Source organism: Rhincodon typus, chromosome 21 (genome assembly GCF_021869965.1).
Source record: "Rhincodon typus isolate 14 chromosome 21, sRhiTyp1.1, whole genome shotgun sequence".
NCBI lineage: Eukaryota > Metazoa > Chordata > Chondrichthyes > Orectolobiformes > Rhincodontidae > Rhincodon > Rhincodon typus.
In genome coordinates, this window is record NC_063352.1 from 22,974,726 (window position 1) to 22,997,663 (window position 22,938).

The window sequence follows — 22,938 nt, forward strand, 5'->3', positions numbered from 1 at the left end:
TTTTCTGAAGAAGGGTCCTGACCGGAAATGTCAGCTTTCCTGCTCCTCTGATGCTGCCTGGCCTGCTGTGTTCCTCCAGCTCCCTTCAGAGGGATATATTCAAGTTAAGGAAGATGGAATATAAAGTGGGAACATATGAGGTTATGCACTTTGGCTGGAAGAATAAAAGATCTGAATATTATGGAAATGGGGAAGAATTACAGAAAGCTGCAACAGAGGGAGTGGGGGTCCTTGTGCGTGGGTCACAAAATGCTAGCATCCAAGTTCAGTGGGTCATGGGAAAGGCAAATGGACTATTGGCCTTTGTTTCAAAGGGAATAAAGTATAAAAATAGGAAGGTGTATAAAATTATACAAAGGCAGTCATCAGACCACAACTGGAAAACTGAACAGTTTTGGGTCTCTTTATTTTAGAAAATATCCTAGCATTGGAGGAGATCCAGAGAAGGTTCACCAAGTTGATACCATGTAGGGATAGATTGTCCTATGAGGAGAGTTTGAAATTTGGAAGAACGAGCAGCAGATTTATTGCAACATTCAAAATTCTAAGGTGACCGGAGACAGTAGATGCGGACATGTAGTTTCCCCTTGTTGGAAAATCTCAGCAGAAGACATCATCTCAGAATAAAGGGTAGCCCATTTAAGACAGAGATGAGGAGGAATGTCTTATCTGAGGTAGTGAATCTGTGGAATTCTTTACCACGGAGGGCTGTCGAAGCTGTGTCATTAAATATATTCAGGGCTGAAATGGATTAATGTTTACTCAGTAAGGGAATCTAAGGTTATGGGAGTAAGGAAGTATAGTTGAGTTGAGGATTATCAGATCAGCCATGATCTAATTGAATGACAGTGCAGACTTGATGGGCCAAATGGCCTACTTCTGCCCCTCTGTCTGATGGTCTAAGTCCCCTTCCATCATTCTTCATCTCACTCCTGTTAATACATCGTTCCTTTTTCTATTATTGGTTTTACCCTAATGGCATCAAATTCCTGTTTTTACTGCATGGTTGGAGTTTTCTTCTTCTAGCTAGGTGGTATATGAGCACAGGAACTTTACATGCTGAAGTTGAAACTGTTGTTGAGGGAGACTCACTGAAAATTCAATCAGTCAAAATCCTTCAAAGTGGCTTCCTTAAAAAGTAAGCCACAGGGTGTCACACCAGAGTGCATCATGCGAGTCACTAGAACCAAACCAAACCCACAGGTTCTGTTCTAAAAACAGAATAGCTAAACTTTGCCCTTGACTGAGGTTCCATAGAACAAGTTGCATTACAAACCTACACACCCGGTTTCTATTCCAGTAATAGAATGAGAACTCTTTGCAAACTGCTCCCACGACTTTCACATTGATATTTAGATGTACACAAGATGGCCATCTTTATTTTTCCATTTTGGAATACCTAATTTGCAAACACTCCTACCTTCCACCTCCCCAAAACAGACAAAGTGTTTACCTGTGCCTTAGTGGGTAGCTCCCTCTTCTGAGTCACAGTATTGTGGTTTGGAGTTCTATTCCAGAGACTGGAGTACACAATCTAAACTTGCATTCTCAGAGGCAATGTTGTGTTCAACATGTTTGCAGTTGGCTTGTTGCACTGAGCATTTCCTCAAGATGTGCTGAGTATATATGTAATCCTACATAACAAAAGCAAAGTAGGAAAAATTGAGAGATTGTTTGTGATCCTACATTTGAGAAGGCAGTAGTGCAACTGCATGTAACTACTTGAGGCATCTCTGTTGTATTGACTTTTTAAATTGAATTTATCTCTTTATTTTAAATATCCTTCACTTGGTTAATGAATGGTTAAATTATTTTGGTTTTCGTTGTTTTGTTGCAGTAAAAGTTTGAAAAAGTGAAGTCTTGTCCAGCGATTCTCTTTCCATTAGGGTCACAAACATTTGACCTTTTAAAAGTGATCAGTCTCTAAAGCAATGGTGACGCATGAAATGTTAAAACCAAGGCCCTGCCTGACCTTTCAAACAGAACCACAACTGGCTGTGTTGTATAGCACAGAGGATCAAAGTGCATTAAATCAGTAGTACCAGGGCACTCTATAGTCAGGGGCACAGATAGGCATTTCTGTGGCTGCAAGAGACTCCCCAGATGTGTATTGCCTCTGCAGTGACAGGGTGAAGGATGTCTCTGAGCGGGCATGAGACATCCTGTAAAAGGGAGGGTGAGCATCCAGAGGTTGTGATCCAAATTGGTACTAACGCTGTAGGCAGGAAGAGCGATGAGATCCTGCAAAGGGACTTTAGGGGTAGGGTAGTAAGTTGAAAAGCAGGACCTCTAGGGTTGTAATCTCTGGATTACTCCCTGTGCCATGTGGCAGTGAGGATAGGAATAGGAAGACAGTACAACTAAATACGTGGCTAAACAGCTGGTGGAGGAGGGAAGGCTTCAGGTATATGGATCATTAGGATGTTTTCCAGGGGAGGTGGGACCTGTACAAGGACCAGTTGCACCTAAACTGGAGGGGCACCAATATCCTGGCAGGAGGTTTGCTAATGCCATTCAAAAGGGTTTACACTAGTGTGGCAGGGAGGTGGGAACCAGAGAAGTAGGTCAGTAAGTGAAATGATTGAGGAGGAATCAGAGACTCAGGCCAGTAAGGCTAAGAGGAAGAACAGACAGGGAGATGTTACTGAACATAGCAGGACTGGGGTCTGAAGTGTATTTGTTTTAATATGAGGAGTATGACAGGTAAGGCAAGTGAACTTGGAGCTTGGATTAATACATATAACTATGATGTTGTAGCTATTACAGAGGCTTGGTTGAGAGAGGGACAAGTTTGGCAGCTTAAATCCAGGATTTAGATGTTTTAAGTGTGATAAACAACAGGGTTCTTGTGGGTGCTTTCAACTTCCCTCAATATTGATTGGGACTCCCTTAGTACCAGGGGCTTGGAATGGTGTAGAGAGGGGTGGGTGGATTTGTGAGGTGCATACAGGACGGTTTCTTGAAGCAATATGTAAATAGTCCAACTGGGGAAGGGGCCTATTAGATCTGGTATTGGGGAATGACTGAGCCCGGCCAGGTCATCAAAGTTTCAGTGGAAAAGGGGAGCATTTCATGAACAGTGACCATAATTCTGTACATTTTGAATTATTTACAGATAAAGGATAAGAGTAGGCCTCGGGTGAAAGTACTAAACTGTGGGGAGGGTAACTACCACAATATTAGGCAGGAACTGGGGAAATGTAGATTGGGGGCAGCTGTTTGAGGGTAAATTCATATCTGTCATGTGGGAATCTTTTAAGGCCAGTTGATTAGCATGCAGGACCAGTATGTTCCTGTGAAAAAGAAGGATAAGGATGGCAAGATTGGGGAACCTTGGATGACAAGAGGAAATTGTGAGCTAGTCAAAAAGAAAGGAGGCATACACGAGGAGTAGGAAACTGAAGACAGAGCTCTTGAAGAATACAAAGAAAGCATGAAAGAACTTAAACAAGAAATTATGAGGGCTAAAGGAGCCATGAAATAACCTTGGAAACAGGATTAAGGAAAATCCCAAGGCATTTTATCCGTATACAAGGAGCAAGAGGGTAGCTAGGGAAAAGGAAGGTCCACTCAAGGACAAAAGAGAATTTACACACAGAGCTGGAAGAAGTGAGTAAGGTCCTTAACAAATTTTATGTATCAGTACTCACAAAGGAGAAAGACATGGTGGATGTTGAGTCTAGAGAGGGGTATGTTGATATTCTAGGGCATTTTGATATAAAAAAAAGTAGTGTTGGGTGTTTTGAAAAGCATTAAGGTAGACCAGTCCTGTGGACCTGATGGGACCTATCCCAGAATGGTGAGGGAGGTGAGGAAAGAAATTGCTGCGGCCTTGAACGAAATCTTTGTATCCTCTTTAGTCCCAGAAGAGGTCCTATAGGACTCTAGAATAGTCAACGTTGTTCCTTCAAGAAGGAGAACAGGAATTGTCAAGGACATTATAGGGCAGTGAGCCTTATGCTAGTGGTAGGAAAATTATTGGAGAAGATTAGGGACAAGATTTATTCACATTTGGAAAAATATGGAGTTACTAGCGGCAGGCAACATGGCTTTGTGCAGGGAAGGTCATGTCTCTCAATAAAAACCAAAAGAACTGCGGATGCTGTAAATCAGGAACAAAAACAAAGTTGCTGGAAAAGCTCAGCAGGTCTGGCAGCATCTGTGGAGGAGAAAACAGAGTTAACGTTTCGGGTCCGGTGACCCCCAGACCTGCTGAGCTTTTCCAGCAACTTTGTTTTTGTCATGTCTCTCAAACTTGATTGAGTTTTTTTTTGAGGAAGTGACAAAGATAATTGATGAGGGAAAGATGGTGGATGTTGGATACATGTACTTTAGCAAGGCCTTTGACAAGGTCCCTTGTGGCAGGCTGATACAGGTGAAGTCATATGGGATCCACAGTGACCTGGTAAGATGGATAGAGAACTGGCTTGGTTATTGAGGACAGAGTAGTGGTGGAAGGGGAGAGTTTTTCCGACAGGAGATCTGTGACCCATGGTGTTCTGCAGAGATCAGTGCTGGGGCCTCTGTTTGTAATGATTGGGAGGAGAAAGTAGGTAGTTTGATTAGTAAGTTTGCAAATGACATGAAGATTAGGGGAGCTGCAGATAATGAAGGGGATTGCTAGAGAATACAGCAGAATATAGGTACGCTGATGATTTGGGCAGAGAAACAGCAGATGTAATTTAATCCAGACAAATGCGAGCTGATGCATTTTGGAAGGTCTAATGCAGCAGGGATATTTAGGTATGTGGCAGAACCCTTAGAAGCATTAACAAACAGAGGGATCTGGTGTACAAGTCGACAGTTCCCTAAAAGAGTAGTAACACAAGTGGATAAGGCATATGGCATGCTTACCTTCATTAGTCAGGGCATAGAGTATTAAAAACTGGTAAGTCATGTTGCAGCTGCATTTAGTAGGGCTACATTTGGAATTTTTCGTACAGTTCTAGTCATCACACTACCAGAAGGATATGGAGGCTTTGGAGAGGTACAGAAACAATTTGCCAGGATGTTGGCTGGTTTGGACGGCATTAGCTGTGAAGAGAGATTAGACAAACTTGTTTTTTTTCCTCCACACATGAAAGTCAGAGGCCGAGGGGGCAACCCAATAGAAATTTACAAAATTATGAGAAGCACAAATAGAATGGATAGTCGGAGTCTTTTTTTTTTGCCAGAGTAGCAACGTTAATGACTAGGTGACATAGTTTGAAGGTAAATGGAATAAGATTAAACGAGATGCAAGAGTAAGTTTTTTTTTAAATCACAGAAGGTTGTAATTGCCTGGAATGAGCTGCCAGAGGTGGTGATGGATGCAGATACAATAGCAATGTTTAAAGAGACATCTTGACAGATGCATGATTAGGCAGGGAACAGAGACAGAAGCTTTTTAAGTTTAGGAAGACCATGTGTCTTGGTGGGCCTGAAGAGCCTTTTCTTGTGCTGTACTAAACTCTCCATTCTAAGAACTCTGGCTCTGAATGAAATATCATAGCATTCTACTCGGCAGGTTTTGTTAGTAGTACCTCCCACTCTCAGCAATAGGTTAAAGAAGCAAGTCCCAAGTCTCCCTCAGCTGCAACAAGAATTGAACCTGCACTGTTAACATAATTCTGTTTTACACACTAGCCGTTTAGCCAGCTGCTTAGAGAAAAGCTCCCCGGCACTAATTCAAAGAACAGCATGCTGGTTCTCCCCAGTACTCTCCTAGTTATTCCTCAACCAACATCATTCCCATTGCAATTAGTGGAAACTTGCTGTGTGCAAACTTACTGCTCCATTTTTTACATCACTACTGCACTGGAAAATAACTTAGTTGTTAGTACATTTCTTTTAACGTAATCCTCTTCTGAAGCCCCAGGGGATATTTTATTATGTTAAAAGCATTGTAAGTTGTTGTTAGGGCAAAACACAGAAGAAATGTAAGCTGCACTTGAGATGTATGTGCCCTGATAATAACCAAGTCCCTTCCAATGGCAGTGAATAAATCGGCATGAACCAGACAAGAGGTTGACTAGCATAATGGATGCAGCCAAATTAGTTTGAGCCCGAGTGATGAAGAGAAAGCACATACAACATGCAGTCAGTTTCCTTTCTCGAGACTTGAAGGTTTAGATTACCATTTTGGTAAAGTGTGCTGATGAGCTAAAATCAGCACCAGTTTCTGCTCACTTTGCACTTTTGGGAGGAGGGGGTGATGGGGAAAAGATGATTAATTTTGTGCACATTTTCATAATTTACAGCTTGTTGTATACTTGTGATAGCTCATAGAATACTGACACTTGATTACCAGCACACCATCCCCATTACGGTCACTGGCACTCAGGAAACTGAAGGATTTTAATTGGAATTGCTTCCTTTTTAACAAAACTGGTTCAACTACCCATGCCAGTGGCAGCTCTGGGTGCAAATAATGTGGTTGGTTTCCAAAATGTCTCTTTGTTCCCCTTCCACCTTCCAATTCTCCCATCACCACCGAATATGTCAAAGCTACCCTTTTCAGGAAAAGCCTTCCGTGATTCTCACGTGTTCAGGCTCAATCCTTGGGCAGCATCCTTAGGACATACTCATTCAATCTTCACACAAGTTTACAAAGAATCATATCCACTCGAGTTCAGAGCTAAATAAAAAATATATCTTTGTTTTATGCAGCTTGCCAAAGGACAATTGTACACATTGCTCTACATTTTGTTTGAGAAAGACAGGACAGAAAAAATAAAATGTTTGAAAGACATAGACATTCAGTACTCAAAAAGAGTTTAAAAGATATGCTCCTAAGTCTTTGTTGGGTACGGATTACCTTCCCATTCAATACTTGAACAGTTGTTGAGACCATGAGAATTAACCACGGCAAGTTACATTGGAACATAAAGGAGCAGGAATAGGCTATTCAGTCCTTTGAGCCTGTTCCACCATTCAATATGATCATGGTTGATCTGGTTCTGGTCTCATCATGCTTCCAGAGTCTTAACAGTACACAGATTTCAGTTATGGAGGTCTTTCTTTTCAGCCTTCAGGCAAATTAACTCTGACACAGTGCCTCTCACACACTTGGATATTTGGTGTGGATCTTTGAATCAGATCTAGGCCTGGCTTCAAGACACTTTCTCACCCACCCCACAAGTTGTTTTTTTAAGTTTCAGATTTGCAGGTTTTCACAAGCTTGAGGGCTCATTTTGCAGTCCTAGCTTTATAATGTTCAGGAGAGGCCCTAGTTGAATGCTGAACATCTCACCATTAGATACAATCTCAAGAAGGTGAGTTGATTAAGGGTGTTACCTCACATAGGAGCAGGTCATTCAGATCAATTCAATTAGCTCGTGCCTGATGTCTATCTTAGCTTCAACTACCTATCTTGGTTCCATAACCCATCAATGCCCTTGCCCAACCCTTCAACTGAAAGTTCCAATGGAAGACTAGGAAGACGGAAGTACCAAGGACCTAAGAGTCAGATGACTTGACAATGGTGATGACACTGGTGGTCGGAGTGGGGCCCTTGGCCATAGTCCGAGCATAGTTCTGGAGGGCCTCGTACTTGCACCGCAGACCATCAAGTTCCAATCTCATGTTGGCATTCTCTCTGGTCAGCTTTGCCACCTCCTGCTGGAGGTCAGCCCTCTGTCGCTGCAACTCCTCCTTTTGTGTCACACGTTTGACCCGGCAGCTGGCTGCGTAACCCCGGTTCTTCAGTGTCCGCCTACGCTGCTTCAGCTGAATAATCTCCTCCTTGCTCAGGCCTCGCAGGTGTTGGTTCAGCTCTCGGACTGTCATGGAGACCAACTCCTGGTCACCGAGGGTCAAGGCATTTTCACCGACCTCCTTCTTAACCTGTAATCAGAAAATACTTTCAACTTGTTGTCTTTCCTTCCCTTACCTCTCTGCTCACTAACACTCTCAAGCACTGTATCTTTTAGGAAACTCAACTTCTTACCAATAAAGAACTCTGCTCAGCCAGTACCTGAAAACATCACTAGCATCACCACCAGTATACAAGGGCTGCAGAGTGTACTATCTGCAAGTTATGATCCCTACTGATGGTAATACCGAACAAGTCTAATCCCAGAGTGAGACTTAGCTTGATAGACCACAGTTTTACATTTTTTCATTTTGTTTATACTGGTGGTCACTGACTGAACATATTCTCAAGAGGCTTCCAATGTACTTTAAATAGAATGTCATTAACTAAAAACCAAAACAAGAGCTATGTTATGCTATATAACTAATTTACCCTAACAATGTTACAAGCACTCAGACCTCAGTGAAGATTCCAACCCACCCACCGCACCCCCAATGCTAAAGCTTCTAGCTCAGTTGGCATGGATGTAATTGGCTTTTACAGATTTCTTCTAACTGACCTGTAAGCACCTTCAGAGAAAACCTGTGGGTTTTCATACATTCAGCTTCCTCAAATTTTCTGGCCACCTTCCATACTGGAGTAAATACAGGCAGACTAACTCACTGACATTCTAGACGCTTCAATCTCAATCTCTGCATCACTAGAGACCTTGTTGCTGTGAAAAAGTCCAATCTTCTTTTTTTTATTACTTTGAACGGTTAAACCCCAGCTCGACTAGAGCTGTAAACACTCATTAAAAATGCATGTATAAGCAAAACTGAGATTTCCTGGCAGCAAAAAATCCCAAATTGATTAATGAAACTAAAACTGCGTCCTTCCCCCCTTCTAAACTAAGACAATACAGAAGTACAAATCAGACTTAAAGCTGACATCATTCCTTCATTTAATTCCATCTCATTCCCAAATAACAACAATAGATTGTGAAGCTCCATCATACAAGACATACTGCAGCAATTCATCAAAGCTTTTCAACAACACTCCCTAAATACATGATGATAGGTATGAGAACATCATATGCCATGTGCTGCAATGCCAAACACTACCACCTTGTGTTTGGGGTGGTTTGCTGCCTTCATCCTTTTACTTTGAGTAGGCCCAGGGTTTACAGAGGTTGAGGAATACCCTATTGAGGCTCTTGTCTAAATCAATTTGTAATTTAATGCATGATAGCAGGTTACATTGGTAGCTTAGACATTACAGCTCTAAAATGTTGGGGGTACAGGGAGCATTTTGAAAATCCATTGCAGCTCACTGAAATATTTAGGAATGGAATTATACAGTCAAAAACAAGCAGGTTCCCAAGAAGGAGCAAAAACTACTGAGCCATTGAAGAATAGCAAAAGACAAACATTAAAAAAAAACTCACCTTTGTTGCTTTGCTTCCTTTGGGATTAGCCGTCATTACCCCAGCAACATCAGAGATTACAGAGACAGAAGTACACCTGCAAACATAGCAAAATACGAAGCATAAACTAACAAAAATGAGCAGGGAGTGGCTCTTGTGGTGCAATCCTAATGTCCCAACCTCCAAGCCAGGGGGCCTGGATTCAAGTCTCACTTGTTCCAGAGGGGTGTAAAACCCATCTCTGTACAGGCCGATTTGGAAATATCTGAAACAAAATTGAGGTCTTCCTTTCCATCAGAGAACTGTGCTGGTACACCTTTCATTGCTGAGGTAGCCTATACAGCTCAACCATCTCAGCAAACTTACTGATACCCCTTTAGATTTACAAGTTTTTCAATAAACTGCCAGAGTTTTCCATCGTACACATTAATTAGTGACTGTGCAGGATCTTCCAAATAAAAGAAAAGTCACCTCAGGAACGTCCAAGCCTCAATGGCCCCATTGAGAAAGCTAATTACAGCTGGGTCACCAGTCTTTCAATTGGCCTTGACAACTTAGGCCAGAACAGCATCTAGGACAAAGCAGCCCACTGACTAGCACCCCACTTTAAACATTGACTCCTTCTGTACTAGTACCTCCTGGCTGTAGTATGTATTTGTATGATGCACTACAACTCATATCTACTCCCAACCCTGTGATCTTTAGCCTTTAGAGGGTTGGCAGTAGCATGAGGATGGGAACAACAGCATCTTCAAATCACATATACCTCTGTTTGGTCACGTGATCAATCATTCAGTCATAGCAACTGGGACAAAACTCCCCAACTAAGAGTATTGTGGGACTACTTTCACCATTTGTAGGAGTTCACCGACAACCAGCAAAATCAGCAATGCCACATCCTAAAATAAATTACTTTGTAAGATGAGTGTCTATGGTCCTGATTATTACCCATTGAAGCTCAGCATTGTATAGAGCTGCTGGGTAAGGAGGGGATTGGGATTGGCTAAGATAGGGAAGAGAGGACGGGAAGCCCCTCTGTAACTGTACCCAGGCTGAGACAATGACATGGGGGACGAAAATACTGTCCGCCCCATGGGGAGCACGTGCCCATCTCCCCACTCCAATCCCGATGCCCAATTTCATGACTAGATCATGTTGTGACAAAGAGAGAACTTTCAAGTATATAGCACTTTTCAAACTCAGGATATCCCGTAGCACTTTACTGTTGTCATAAAGGAAATATTGCTCATTGGGAGTGTTTACCTTATGTAAATTGGCTGCCGTGCAATAATGATCAGATCATTTGCTTTAATGGCACTGGCTGATGGGCAATTAAATGTTCAGGACTCCAAGGACAACTTCCCTGCTTTTTCTTTGAAGTATAGCATCATGGGATCTTTTACATGCACTGGTGAAGGCAGATACAGGCTCAATTTAATATCATCCAAAGAACAGTGCCACACTTCAATACTGCAGGAAGCAACAGTTAGAGTTTATGTTTAAGTGCCTTAAGTTGGAAATGCATCCAGATCCAATCACTCCCAAGCAAGTCCTATTACTGCCGAAGTCCCAGTGCAGTGGAGCTCCCTTTTGGGGACTACCTGCCACAAATTGGACCTTCATTGGGTTTCTAAGCCTCTGCAAGAACGTAATACTAAATTAACCCACACCACGGTCGAAAATGGGAATGTTTTCACTCCCCAAAATAGTATGGAGCATGATAATTTATACATTGCCCCACCCCTCACTATTGTTAAACAGTATTGCATAGAACTAGCAGCTCCCTCTGGCTGTTTTGTTGGGGTGTCAGGGGTGGTTGCTTTGTTTTCCCAGCATAAAATGCCAAAGCTCAAACCATGAAAACTTTGCTTGTAGATGGTTAGATTAAAGAATCAGGAAAACCAAAAGAGAGAGACATTTAAAGCGAGTTCCCCCACCCAAATACCCTCAAAAAGAAAGAATGGAAAAAATGAGACTACAAATAAATGAGAACTGCATTTAAAATGGAAGTGGTGGACGAGTGGGAGTGAGCATTTGGTGGTGTTATATGTGAGACAGGTTGTAACTAAGCCCCCCCAACGTATTTACATACAAACTTTACAGCAATAGACCACATCCTGGAGATCAGTGATTGTGTACACCCAAGCAAACCTTTCCACACAGACTGCAACATGCCTTCCATTCTAAATGCATGACTGTCTTTGCTGCTTCACATTGTGGCTGTGGCAAATGTTACTTGAACAGATTGTAAAGCTCCCCTCCTTCCCTGCAACCCTCAACCTGCTCATACCATCACAGACTGAGAGTTATGCAAACTTTGTATCCTGAAGCCTTGATCAATTCAGAACCGTTCAATACCAAGCACTTCCTCTCTGCTTGATCTCTGTGTTGATGAATACATTGATAACCCAAAGTCAGAGAAAATGATCAGGAAGATCCAACTTTGATTCCCACTATTTGCTAAAGCCAGCAATAATAATTCACATTTATAAAGCACCGTCAATGGACCATTTAAAATCTTCTACTTTTCATGCTCAATCTAAATCATTCAATCTATAATCAAGTAGTTAAACTGACCTAGCAACAAGTTTTGGAATACAACATTGTAAGCAGAAACAAGGTAGAGAGCATTCTAGCATCCAAATCAAAGGCTTTGGGGATTCAAGTCCCACTCCAGGAACAAGTGCTTAAGATCTCAACTGAGATTCCAGTGCAGAAATGAGAAGGTGCTACACTGTCAGGGGTGCTGCCCTTCAACTGAAGTGTTAAATTTACACCCTGTAAAGTCACCATAGTCTTATCAGGCCATAGGGCTGTTCTTTTATTAGAGAGAGATGTCTGGTGGTGGTCTAACCGGTGTTTCAGCACACCTCAAGCAAAGGGAGAGGTTAGGAAGGAGAAAACTTCACGGTATCCTCAGCCAGTGTGGGAATTGAGCCCACGCTGTTGTCATTACTCTGCATTGCAAACCAGCCATCCAGCCAACTGAGCTAACCGAAACACCCTGTACATTCCCATAGGTGAACAGAACAGATCTCTTGGCTTTTGTGCTTTCTACATTACAACAATAACTATGACTATGACTATGAAGTGCTGTGGCAGCTAGAGTATGAATGTTGTTTTAATAATGAAATGTTTCCTTTTTGATCCCAATCATTGAAATTCAAACAAATAAACTTCTAAGCTGTCTATCTTCACTGTGAGCTTGGTTCTTTTACATTTTCAGAACCGTTATATAACTGTTAGCATTACAACAACCCCTGAAGAACCAGGTATCCTTGCCTCTAAAGTAATTCTTTCACCTGATCATTTAATTCATTCTTCAAAAAAAAAGAACAATTCTATTAAAGTTGGTCAAATACAACTGGTCTTCAGCGAAGATGATCTGGTTTTCTAATTGGGCCCGTATTGTCAAGTGCTCGACTGTTCTTGATTTAATGGCGTCCAAGAGATTGGCCATATGAGGATTAGAATAACTGATGTTCAGTTACCTGGTTGTGCCCCTCTCCTTTCCTTGAGAAGAAAGAATCCACATGTCAGAATATCCAGAACAAATAGGTAGAACCTTAAAATTAGAGCCTAATCACGAGGGGGTAAAGTCAGGAAGTACTTCATGGAACAGAGTACTGGAAATCTGTCTAAAAATGCTGCTGAGCCTAGGGATTAATTGAAAATTTCCAAACTGAGATGAATAAAGGTGGGTATCGCTGGGAAAAAAAAAGGACACATTGAGGTTTTTTTTGTCTTGCATTCATCAGAACAGACAAGAATTCCAAATTTCAAAGGAACAAAAGCTTACCCTGCATGAGAAAAGGGCGCTGACTGGTTGGCCAGTGGATTCTGATTGGTTTAGGTGTTATCATGGAGAATACACTATAGCAGCGTTGTCTCTAGTTGTTATTTAATTAAACAGCACCTAGTCGTTTGCTTTCTGTTTGCAGAGTACAGGGTCTTGCCCTAAAAGGATTTTGTAACATTTATGTCAAGGAGGGTAAATGGATTCTCTAAGAGATGTAGGAGCAGAGGTAGCCCATTCAGCACATCGCATCTGCTCAGCCATTCGATGAGATCATGCCTGATCTGATGATCCTCAGCTCCACTTTCTTTCCATTTCTCGATAACCGTTGATGCCATTACCTTTTCAGCCTTGAATACACACAACAACCAAACCTCGACAGCCCTCTGGTGAAGAATTCCACAGATTCACTACTTCAGAAAAGAAATTCCTCCTCACTCTGTCTTAAATGGGAGACGCCTGACCCCGAGATGATGCCCTCTGGTTTTCCCTTATGGGAGTGTAGGACAAGTCTCTCAGCACCTACCCTGTCAAGCCTCCTAAGCATCTCGTAGGTTTCAAAAAGGTCTCTTATTGCTCCAAACTCTCATAAATATAAGGTCAACTTATACAACCTCTCTTTTGTAAGAAAATCCCTCCATACCTGGAAACAACCTAGAGAACCTTCTCAGGACTGCCTCCAATGCCAGTATATCTTTGCTTTGATAAAGAAACCAAAATTGTTCTGACTAATGCCTTGTGTGATTTTAGCAAAACTTTCCTATTTTATACTCCATTTCCTTTGAAATAAAGGCCTTTGAAATCAGCTCCATTTACCTGCTGGTATACATGGGGTTTCAGCCAAAGAGAATCCCCCTCTAACAACACACACTTCATCTAACATGTGTTTGAGCTGTATGAGTTCAAACAGATACATGGGGACATCTGACACTATCTCAGCAGATGCACTGATGCAGAGAAGTGGACTAGACACTTGCATTATATGAACAGACATAGAACATATAGCACAGGAACAATTTATGCTGTAATTGCCTCCAATCCTACTTCATCTCATATTACGTACAATCCATCTACTATATTTAATTTCCTCCATATCTGTTTAACTAATTGCCCTGTAGGGACTGATCTGTTTGCAGGCAAATGATTTTTGAAATGCTTACGAGATATGAAGAGAGGAGACGTGTTCTGCAAAAAGTTGCATGAAGGAAAGAAAGAAACCAATGAAACCACACACAAATAATCAGGTCCAGCCAGAGCAACCAATTTGCTAGTATTTAAACCACAGCATTGACTCCCTGAAAATGCAGAATGCAATTTTATTTATGCAGGGGGTCTTGCCTGCCAGACCAGACCGAGGAGTTCTGAGGCAACTCTTTCCCCACCTCTCGAAGCCACTTTTACTGTGTTTGTTCCTTTGCTGTCTATCCCAAGCATCCCTCAGAAACTCCAGGGAGGGAATCCAATGGTCACCATGGAAATACCAATTGTTGTAATGTGCCACTACTGAAAGGATTTTGAGGGAGCAACCTGATCCTCAATGCAGCACACTACATGAATTATTAAAATAATTAAACAAACACAAGAAAGTTGGTCCATCCTCAACCAGGACCCTAAAGCATGAATCAAATACAAAAGGTGGTATTGATTTCAAGTTGAGTGGGCCAAAGGCGCACAAACTAGTCAAGTAAAGAAAAAGACTCAAGCTGGGATCAGGATGCATTCTGCTGAAAGAGTGAAGCTTCCACTGATTTAAAACCGAGATGTGCAGGAACCTCTTCTCCCCGAGGGTAGTAAGTGTCAGAAATTCTGTCAGGCTGCTAAAAGGTTAGAGAGAGAGAGATGAAGTGGATATGGAGGAATTTAAATACATGGATGACACTTAAAATGGACCTGCTGCTCGGCAGGGTGCCATGTAAATCAAGGAACACAGGTGAGATACAATTGATGTTGAAAGGAAACAAGAATGCCTCAATCCACAGCAAGCTAATCATTCCACATGAATGTAGAAATACAGGCAAGCCTAAATGAACCCCATCATAACAGAACCATGAGTTACCCTGTAGGCACGCTCCAGAAGAACCAACATTCTATTCTGGGTATAGGGTGGCTGCTGGCTCCAACCACCCTACATGTTACATTCTTATGAAGCTACACCTCAACTTCCATTTGTGTTTCACAATGTTTTAATACTAGGTCCTTTGCTGTCTGTGGCATACATCAATGATTTGGGCCAACATGTAAAGAGGTATGATTAGGAAGTTTGCAGATGATAGAAAAAAAAATGGCCATGTGGTTTTTAGTGAGGAAGTAGGCTGAAGCCTGTAGGAGGACACCAATGAACTGGTTAAGTGGATAGAGAAGTGGGATTTAGAACTGAATCCTGAGGGGTGTACATTAATGCCACTTGCAAAGGCAAAATAAGTATAAGATTAGTAGGTTACTGAGAAGTAAAGAAGACCAGAGGAAATTTGGAGTACATATTCACAGATCTACAAAGGTAACAGGACAGGTGGCTAAGGAAGCAAACAAGGTACTTTCTTTGCTGAGGCACAGAGCATATAGAAAAGGGAGGTTATTGCTAGAACAGTTTAAAAACACCAGTGAGGCCACTTTTAAACTACTGCGTAAAATTCTGTCCATCCCATGATAGAAAGGATAGGAATATGCTTCGAGGATGGAGTGAAGGTTCCCAAGCATGTTGCCGCAGATTGAACTTATCCTCTGACAAACGTTTAGATAGACTGGGGGTGTTTTCTCTTAAAAAGAGAAGTCCAAGACTAGATATAATTGTGCATAAAATTAGGAAGAGTCTAGATAGAGTGATCAGAAAGAATCACTTTCCTTTGGTGGAGAGGTTATAGATTTAAAGTAACTTGTTGAAGGATTAAAGAGGAGTGGAGTAATTCTAGGTGATGGTAGTCTGGAACTCTGTCTGAAAGGGTGGAGAAGCAGAAGTCCCTCAACATATTTTAAACATACTTGCATTTATATAGCACCTTGCACAAATGCAGAATGTTACATAGTGCTTTACAGCCAATTAAATAATTGTAAAATGTAGTCACAGTTGTCAATGTAGAAATTTGTATACAGTAAACTTCCACAAACAACAATGTTGCTGAGATGTCAAATACTTCGGAGCTATAGACCCAAGAAATGGTAGGTCAATTAAATTGGATAGAACTCCTCAGCTAACACAGAAATAATAGTGAACTGGCCTCCTTATTTACTGTAGATGTTTATGCTTGGGCTTAAAATCAGGCGATACTACCAGGTTCTCATTGTGCTGGATACCAGAAAGACCCAAACATTTATACTCAAAGTCAATGGTGTTTGATTGTTGAAATGTTAAGTTGCTGTGATGCCTCAGTTGCGTATGTTCTGTGATGGCAATACTCATAGTTGATTGCGGCTAGAGTGCAGGAGTTAACACACTGTGCTGGGTCAGTAAGTAATGGGTTCAAATGCCATTGCAAGGACTTAAGCACATCTGGGTTCACATTCCAGACAAGTACTGAGAAAATGTTGCACTGTCAGAAGTATCAAATTTCAGATAAAGCTTTAAACCAGGAATCCATCTGCCTTGTACGTAGATGCAAGATATCCCACAGCACAGAGTTCTCTCTGGTGCCTTTGCCATTTTCCCCTCAGGATTTTCAAAAATCCCTTGCCAGTCAATGAAGTACTTCTATTAAATGTATAGCCATGGTTGTAATGTGGGAAATGCAGCAGCCAATTCTCACACGGCAAGTTCCCACAAGCATCAGATTTATTTTTAAAAATTTGATTGAGGAATAAACATTGGCCAGTGTTGTCACTAGCATTTAAAGTATATTGTTCCAATCTTTACATCCTCTTACAACCTTCCAAAGACTGGAAAGTCCCTAAGATGATTCTGAGATATTTTGGAACCTTTAGAACGGAGGATATGTCCTAATACATCCAAATGAGAAAGAGACAAAGACAAGTGCAGTTCAAACAAGAAAATTTCAATCTTGTCCTTATCAAGTGTTGATATTTGCTTGTAAAGCTGTTTTAACATAGAAACAAGCGCAAGAAAGTGGGGAGGAGAATGTAAAATATTTATTAAAGGGTTAGAAGAATGGGCATGATAGGTGATAATGACTAAAAGCTTGTTTGGAATGATAGGTTTCAAGACGATTTACAAAAAGGCAGGAATTTCCATAGATTAGGACCAAAGCAGCAAGAGATTGGACCATCAATGGTGGCGTGAAGAGTGGGCTGGAAATACCCAGCATACCACACACAGTGGAGGATTAAGGGTTTCAGGAGCCAGTAAAGAACTGGAAGAGTTTATAGAGATCAGAATTGATGATATTGTAGAGGCATTTGTATACATAACAGACGATTATAAATTGAGGCTGTAGGAGAAAATAACGCCAATGTTAGTCAGGGGAAAGGAGTTAGTCAAACAGGACTTGCTGTGGGACATGAGAAGGTTTATATCAGATGAACAATATTGAGAAAAGCAATAACAAGCTTTGGTATTATGGAAAGTAAGAGTATATTGGTATGGAAGGGGCAGGTGTGCCTTGCATGCCATAGTTGGGGAACTAAGGATTACAGCTGTTGGTACGGGGCCAGAAGAGATTTGATCAAGATTGAAATAATGAGTCAGGCAGCATTAGAGGAGAGAAATGGAGTTAAAGTTTCAGTTTGATGACCTTTCATGAGGGACAATGGAAGGCCATCAACTCAAAATGTTAGCTCTATTTCACTGCACAAATGTTGCCATACCTGCTGAGTATTTTCAGAATTTGCTTTTATTTCAGATTTCTGGCATCCACAGTATTTTACTTTTATATCAGAACAGGATGTGGTGAAGTCACAGAGTAATTTGAAGACATGGCAGAGGATGTGCAATGAAGAAATCCCTTCTGCCTCATCAAGTCCATCAGATAATGAAGAAAACTTGTCCACCTGGAAAAACCTAATAATCCCATTATAATATTTAATGTTTTCATGGTTTCTGTTTTCTCTTTCATACATTCTTCAAGGAACTTTCTTGAATTGTGAACAATAGGATCAATTATTCACAGTGAATCCATGTTAAGTGCTATAAAACTAGAAGCATCCTAAAACACTGCAGATGCTGGAAGTCTGAAATATAAACAAAGTGGTGGGGAAATAAACTAGCAGATCTGGACTATCTGTGTTGAGAGAAATAGAGTTAACTTTTCCACGTCTTGAATGACTTTTTCAGTATGCCAAGTGCTGCAAGTGTCAGTCTTAAATTAAGAGTCATATACAGTAGTGAACTGTATCGGCTCAGGAGAGATTTTCCTATTAATACACTGATTCAGCCTAATAATAATGCTCAACGATTTAAAGATTGAAATAAAATGATGTTATATGTTATAAGGTAGATTTTTTTTGAACAATAAAGGAATTAAGGGATACGGTGAGAACGCGGGTAAGTGGATCTGAGTCCACGAAAAGATCAGCCATGATCTTATTGAATGGCGGAGCAGGCTCGAAGGGCCGGACGGCCTACTCCTGCTCTTAGTTCTTATGTTCTCTCCATTAATCTTTCACTGTATCACGTTGAATCTACAACACAGAAACTGGCCATTTGGCCAAAGACTCCACACAAGTCACCCACATTCCCTTTTCAGCAGAGCCTTTTATTCCTTTCCCCTTTGTGCCTTTTTCTAGCTTCACTTTTGCTGCAATTGTTCCATATGGTAGTATGTTCCATATTCTTTCAGGTTTCCTCCGACTTCATCTTATATTGTACTTAGGAACAATAATGGGTGTTAACTGGCAAATAACAACAAAAACAGGGAAAGGCTGAACTTTGACCCTAATCATTACTAAGGTTTGCAACCTAGAGACATGGACACAATAACATTTAACATCTCACAGGCAAAAGACACCACCTGATGCCTGCGTGTGTATGTAAACGGTCATAATATTAAAGGCTAATATTTCTCATTAAACAGGTCTCTCCTTTAATAACATTTGTAAAGAAATACATGGAAATCCTTCTGACAGATTCACAATACTCGTGCAATTAGACACCAAACCACATAATTCATCAACCCACACACCCACAACATTCTCCTAAAGTGGCATAGCTGAGCAATGAGTCATTGTTTACAGCACAGTAACTGCACAAAGTCAGAAGTCCAACTGTAGACACAGAACATACATTTAAATAAATGCTGGGTGCATATATCAAAAAAAACTATGCATTGGCACTAATCACATATTATAACTCAGACACTTCTACATTTACTGACTATGCTGATAGAATTGAAATTGCAGAAAGCACCAGAACAAAGTGATGAGTCATCATGTTTACCAAGGATTTAGCTTACTCAGATACTGCATGTATGCTGGGTTAGAGTCAGACCACAAATATCCATTACCAACAGCAGAAAGCAAATAAATTGAAAGTTGACCATTGTTAACACTGCACATTATTACATTTTGTTTTTGACTTTGAAGGGGTTTAGGTGCAAAATGCAGGTAAGTGATAGATCAGTTTAGAGCTATAGAGCCATACAGTACGAAAACAGACCCTTTGGTGCAACCATTCATGAAGACCATTATCCCAAAATAAACTAGTCCCACCTGCCTGCACTTGGCCCGTATCCCTGCAAACCTTTTTTTAATTCATGCACTTATCTAAATGTCTTTTAAACTGTACCCATACATATAAACATCTGTAGATATTTCAGGTTATTTAACCAATAGGCCTGGATGAGCTGCCCTCCATGAACTTAGCTCCTTATAGCTCTGGAATGTGATTGGTTCCTGCTCAGAGAATGACAAATGTAAAGAACAGACCAATCAGAAAGCCAGGACTCCCAATACATTCTTGAATATAGGCCATAATCAGAAGCCACAAATATAAAATAATTGACAGAAGTCTGAAATTGATGATAATTTTCTTTTACACAGTATCATAGAACCCAACATTCTTGTCCAATATCCAGTTTCTCTCCTCGTGCCAGTCTCTTCCACAGTCTCCCCAAACATTGGAGTCTCTTTCAGCGTTCAGTCGCCTAATACCATCTTTCTCTCAGACTACCCATTCTCTGTTCTGAAACCTGCTCCCTTACGGTTTCTGCTGAAGTCTCCCAATGCCTATTCTCTTTCCCAGTGCTCACTCTCTCCAGTTGCTCACAGCTAGTGCCCTTGTTCTGTGCCAATGCTTTATTTATAAGGGTGGCTCAATGGTTAGCAGTCCTGCCTCACAGAGCTAGGGTCCCAGGTTCGAGTCTACCCTCTAACCGCATTCTACTTGTCTCTGGGTGCTCTAGTTTCCTCCCACAGTCACAAAGATGTGTAGGTTAGGCCATTGGGTGGGATAAGGTAGGGATGTGTATCTGGGTAAGCTGCTCTTTGGAGGATCACTGTGGACTCGATGGGCCAAGTGGCCTGCTTTCCACTCTGTTGGGATTCTATGATATCCCAGTCTTTCAGTGCCTGTTCATGGACCTTGTGCTGTCTGTTTCAGAACCTCTCTCTGAGTCCATACATGCTCTGTCTCTCTCTCTCTCTCCCCCCTGAGCTCACACACTCTCTCTTCCTAGTGCCTGTGCTTTCTGTCTGGGTCCAATCTATTTCTCTCTCCCAGTGCCCATTATACACTCACTCTATCTTTCTCTTTCCCAGTGCCTATGCTGTATTATCCTCCTCACTCTCTCCATATTTCTCCCGGTGCCCAGTCTTTCACTCTCTTGTACTCTCCCTCCCTGTACCCCCTCTAGCTTTGTCTCTGCCTTTTGACTATTTTCCCACGGCCTATTCTCACTCAGTGCCCACCATCTTCCAGTATCCATGCTATTTCGCAGTATTTCAATGCCCACAGTCTCTCCCAGTTACTGATTATGAATAATTGATTACAGCAGGACAATCACACAGATGGCGAAGCAGCCCCCTCGCCGCCCGGCCGGCCGGCAGTCCGCGCCCCTACCTGTTGGGGACGCGCTGTCTCTCTTCCTCTCTCTCGGTGCCCGGTGTCCCTCACTCACTCACGCAGCCCAGTTCCGGGAGCGCTGACGTCACCCGCTGTTTGCCCATGTGACTTCATTCATGAACATTCCGCCAACGTCACAGGGACCTCAGGTGGCGGGAAAACGAAAATAATCTCCAAAGGAAAGAAATACTGAATATAAAGTCCATATCAAATACTTAATTTAAGTTACATAATTATTACTCAGTCCAAATGCTAAAATAATACGTTTAAAATATAGAATATAAAAATGTATGAGCAATATAAATAATCTATTATATAAAATTGTTAATTAATTTATATATGAAGCTGAGTATAAATTATATGCAGGCTGCTAGGTGAAACATAGTATTGAATATAAGTTATATACAGTGTGCCATATGTAAATTATTTATTAAATTCTGAATATAAATGTGCCTTTAACATAAAATTTGAAAAATTGCATAAGAAAATCAAAGATGTTAACCTAGATTCTTTGTACAGCAGACAGAAGGTAGAATTCTCTGGCACAAAACAAATTTGAAGCAAATTTCGTAAATTATTTTGGAAGAATGAGTTCATTGAAGAGAAATGCTAAAGGCTACCAGAAATGTATAGTGGAGTGGCATCAGACTGGATGGGTCATGTGGCAGGTGAAGATGAACACCAGGTCTGAAGCCGTGCTGTAAGTTGTATAAGTTTATTTGATACTTAAACGGTAATGGTATCTTTAAATGAATGAATGGTAAATCCATCTTCTCTAGCTACTTTAAGGGTAGCCACTCGATTCAAGTCACAGCTGACATTAAACTTCATGGGAAGTTTAGTCAACCCTCTAATAGTAATGTATAAAGAAGATGGGTGATACATAAAAGGACATAAGAAGTAGTCACATTGGCATTCAAACCCACATGGTTCACTGATATCCTTTACTTATCAACCTCACCAGGCCTAATTGAAGATATTACTGCAGTCACCAACACAGCTGATTTTTTAAACAACCAGAAACCTATATATTTCTGACTCAGAGGTGTTAGTGTTACAACCAAATGACAATGATTGTTTAACAAAAAATGTACTGAAGAATAGGCAGTGACTTTGAGAGATTGTAACCAGTAGAACAGAATAGCATAAAATATCCTTTGTTGTCACATGCACTGAAGTACAGGAGTAGTGAAAATTTTTACAATGGCTGCCTTTAATTGCGCCATCTTAGGTATGAGTACCCAGGTGCAAATCTTATAGAGCTTAAAAAAAAGTGTTGTTACAGAGTAAAAAAGAATATGGATGAGCATGAAACAGTGAAAAAAGGTCCAGAATGATGATAAATGACCATAAGTACTTAAGTTCCAGTCTGTGCCTGTAGGCGGCAGAGCACGAGGCCACGCTGCCTCCACGTGCCGGCCTCCATCCAGGACTCGCTACGCTGCTGCTCTGGGAATTGCCTGTTCATTCCACTGCGGGACTCTGCCGGTGCTCGCTCTGCCGCGGGACTCTGCCCGTGCTTGCTCTGCCACAGGACTTAGCCTGTACTTGCTCTGCCACAGGACTTAGCCTGTACTTGCTCTGCCGTAGGACTTGGCCTGTATTCGCTCTTCTAGGGGACTTGGCCCATACTCGCTCTGCCGCAGGACTTTGCCCGTACTTGCTCTGCCAGGGGACTCAGCCTGTACTCCCTCTGCCAGGGGACAAGGCCAGTGCTCACTCTGCCAGGGGCCTCAGCCCGTACTCGCTCTGACGTGGGACTCGGCCCGTGCTAGCTCTGCCAGGGGACTCGGCCTGTGCTCGCTCTGCCAGAGGACGTGGCCCGTGCTCGCTCTGCCAGGGGACTCGGCCTGTGTTCGCTCTGCCAAGGCACTCAGCCAGTACTCGCTCTGCCAGGGGACACGGCCCGTGTTCACTCTGCCAGGGGACTCGGCCTGTGTTCGTTCTGCCAGGGGACTCGGCCTCTGTTTGCTCTGCCAGGGCATTCAGCCTGTACTCGC

General features: G+C 41.8%; 2 protein-coding genes across 12 annotated transcripts in view; one reads left to right on the forward strand and one right to left on the reverse strand.

Moving 5' to 3' along the window:
* mettl4 (methyltransferase 4, N6-adenosine) overlaps window positions 1-22,938 on the forward strand; it is a 51,233-nt gene that overhangs the window by 13,665 nt on the left and 14,630 nt on the right. For 5 of the 11 annotated variants that reach the window (XM_048609344.1, XM_048609345.1, XM_048609346.1 and 2 more), the window contains one exon: window positions 21,458-21,638. The exons of 5 other annotated variants lie outside the window; for them this stretch is intronic. The gene's annotated coding sequence lies outside the window, so the exon portion shown is untranslated. The remainder of the gene's footprint in view (window positions 1-21,457; window positions 21,639-22,938) is intronic. One more of the 11 variants, XM_048609348.1, reaches the window with a different exon arrangement.
* Window positions 6,610-21,040, reverse strand: mafk (v-maf avian musculoaponeurotic fibrosarcoma oncogene homolog K). Its single transcript, XM_020526552.2, has 3 exons — window positions 20,936-21,040; window positions 9,219-9,294; window positions 6,610-7,824 (listed from the first exon to the last, which is right to left on the reverse strand). Exons 2-3 carry the CDS (start codon window positions 9,252-9,254, stop codon window positions 7,438-7,440), a joined length of 423 nt encoding a protein of 140 aa, XP_020382141.1. The 5' UTR covers window positions 9,255-9,294; window positions 20,936-21,040; the 3' UTR covers window positions 6,610-7,437.

Bases quoted from the DNA above. Each gene is read 5' to 3' on its own strand.
- mafk (XM_020526552.2), bottom strand. From the start codon at position 9,254: ATGACGGCTAATCCCAAAGGAAGCAAAGCAACAAAG. The intron at 7,825-9,218 runs GTGAGTTTTTTT...TTCTGATTACAG, and splicing joins AAGGAAGCAAAGCAACAAAG to GTTAAGAAGGAGGTCGGTGA.